The sequence below is a fragment of the Terrapene carolina genome, unplaced genomic scaffold, assembly GCF_002925995.2.
Source record: "Terrapene carolina triunguis isolate 2854851 unplaced genomic scaffold, T_m_triunguis-2.0 Scaffold29563, whole genome shotgun sequence".
Taxonomy (NCBI): domain Eukaryota; kingdom Metazoa; phylum Chordata; order Testudines; family Emydidae; genus Terrapene; species Terrapene triunguis.
The window spans coordinates 1,402-3,100 of record NW_020693914.1 but is presented as its reverse complement, the minus strand read 5'-3'; the positions used below and the strand labels follow the sequence as shown (position 1 = coordinate 3,100).

Below are 1,699 nucleotides of genomic sequence, written 5' to 3'. Positions count from 1 at the left end.
TCTACTCACTTATAATTTACTACAGAAAGAGATGCGAGGTGAAACTTTAACAAATAAAGTCTGCCTCAGTCTGGGAAACTGGAATCCTTCCTTCACCATCCAATGTCGTTTAGGTCAGGAATCAGGTTCCTCTACCCCTCTCTATCCTGAGCGTCTCTACGTTGTTAAGTCAGGAGGCACATGAAGAAGGCTCTGAAGCACAGATGGGAGAAAGGAATCAAAGCTCTCAGAAGCTCTCAGCAATTCATTTTCATTCCTGCCAACTTCTTCAGGGCCTCCTTCACATCCTTGTTTCTCAGGCTGTAGATCAGAGGGTTTAGAACCGGAGTGACTGCTCCATAAAAGAGGGAAATGTACTTGTCCTGATCCGGGGAAGATTTGGACTGAGGCCGCAGATACACAAAGATGGCCGCCCCGTAAAACAAGGCCACCACGGTGATGTGGGAGGCACAGGTGGAGAAGGCCTTGGTCCTGCCCTGGGTGGAGTGGATCCTCAGCACGGCCGCAATGATATGGACGTAGGCCACAAGGATGAAGGAAAAGGGCACCAACAGGACAAGGACGCTGGTGCTGACCATCACGATTTGGTTGCTGCGGGTGTCCGAACAGGCCAGCTTCAGCATGGCCTGGAGCTCACAAGCAAAGTGATTGATGGCGTTGGGCCCGCAAAAGCGAGGTTGCTTGGGCAGGAAATCGGACAGGCACAGGAGGAAACTGCCGCTCCATGACATGGCCGCCAGCTGGAGGCATACCCTGTTGTTCATGACGAGGGTATAGCGCAGCGGCTTGCAGATGGCCACCCAGCGGTCATAAGCCATCACAGCCAGCAGAAGGCACTCGGTTATCCCCAAGAAGCGTGAGATGTACATCTGAGCCAAGCACCTGCCCAGGGAGATGGAGGGTCTCTTGGAGAGGCAATGGACCATCAACTGAGGGACGTTGATGGTGATATAGCAGATATCTAAGAAGGACAAGTTACTGAGGAAAAAGTACATGGGGGTGTGGAGTCGGAGGTCCACTCTGGTGAGCAGGATCAGGAGAGTGTTTCCAACCAGAGTCAGTAGGTAGATTGCAAAAAGGAAGCCAAAGAGGGTGAACTTCACATGAGGGCCCCCAGCAATTCCTACCAGGATGAATTCAGTCACCACAGAGTCATTGTCTCCTTCCATGGTACCACGGTCCAGGGCTCATCTGCCAAGAGACAGGAGGAATGGTTACTACATTGAGGGCTGACAACAGGAGAGACATCATGCCATGCAAAGTCAGCAAAGCCGGGCATTACGTGCAAATGGATGGTTTTCCACAATAACCTACACAATGCTGTGCACAATACTGAAATGTACTGAGTACAGTTGTTTATATTGCACTAGCACCTGAAACAAAACTACTGAAGATAGTTAAGTCCCAAGCAGACTGTGAAGAGCTACAAAAGGATCTCTCAAAACTGGGTGACGGGGCAACAAAATAGCAGATGAAATTCAATATTGATAAATGCAAAGCAATGCACATTGGAAAACATAATCCCAACTATACATATAAAATGATGGGGTCTAAATTAGCTGTTACCACTCAAGAAAGAACAAGGAGTAATGATCTCAAGTTGCAATGGGGGAGGTTTAGGTTGGATATTAGGAAAAACTTTTTCACTAGGAGGGTGGTGAAGCACTGGAATGATTTACCTAGGGAGGTGGTGGAATCT

General features: G+C 48.8%; 1 protein-coding gene across 1 annotated transcript; it reads right to left on the bottom strand.

Moving 5' to 3' along the window:
- Positions 1 to 236: 236 nt before the first annotated feature.
- LOC113409099 (olfactory receptor 13H1-like) lies at positions 237 to 1,169 on the bottom strand. Its single transcript, XM_026662691.1, has one exon. It carries the CDS (start codon positions 1,167 to 1,169, stop codon positions 237 to 239), a length of 933 nt encoding a protein of 310 aa, XP_026518476.1.
- Positions 1,170 to 1,699: the final 530 nt, after the last annotated feature.

What these genes read in the sequence shown, in the direction of transcription:
- LOC113409099 (XM_026662691.1), bottom strand. Translation starts at nt 1,169, where the DNA reads ATGGAAGGAGACAATGACTCTGTGGTGACTGAATTCATCCTGGTAGGA.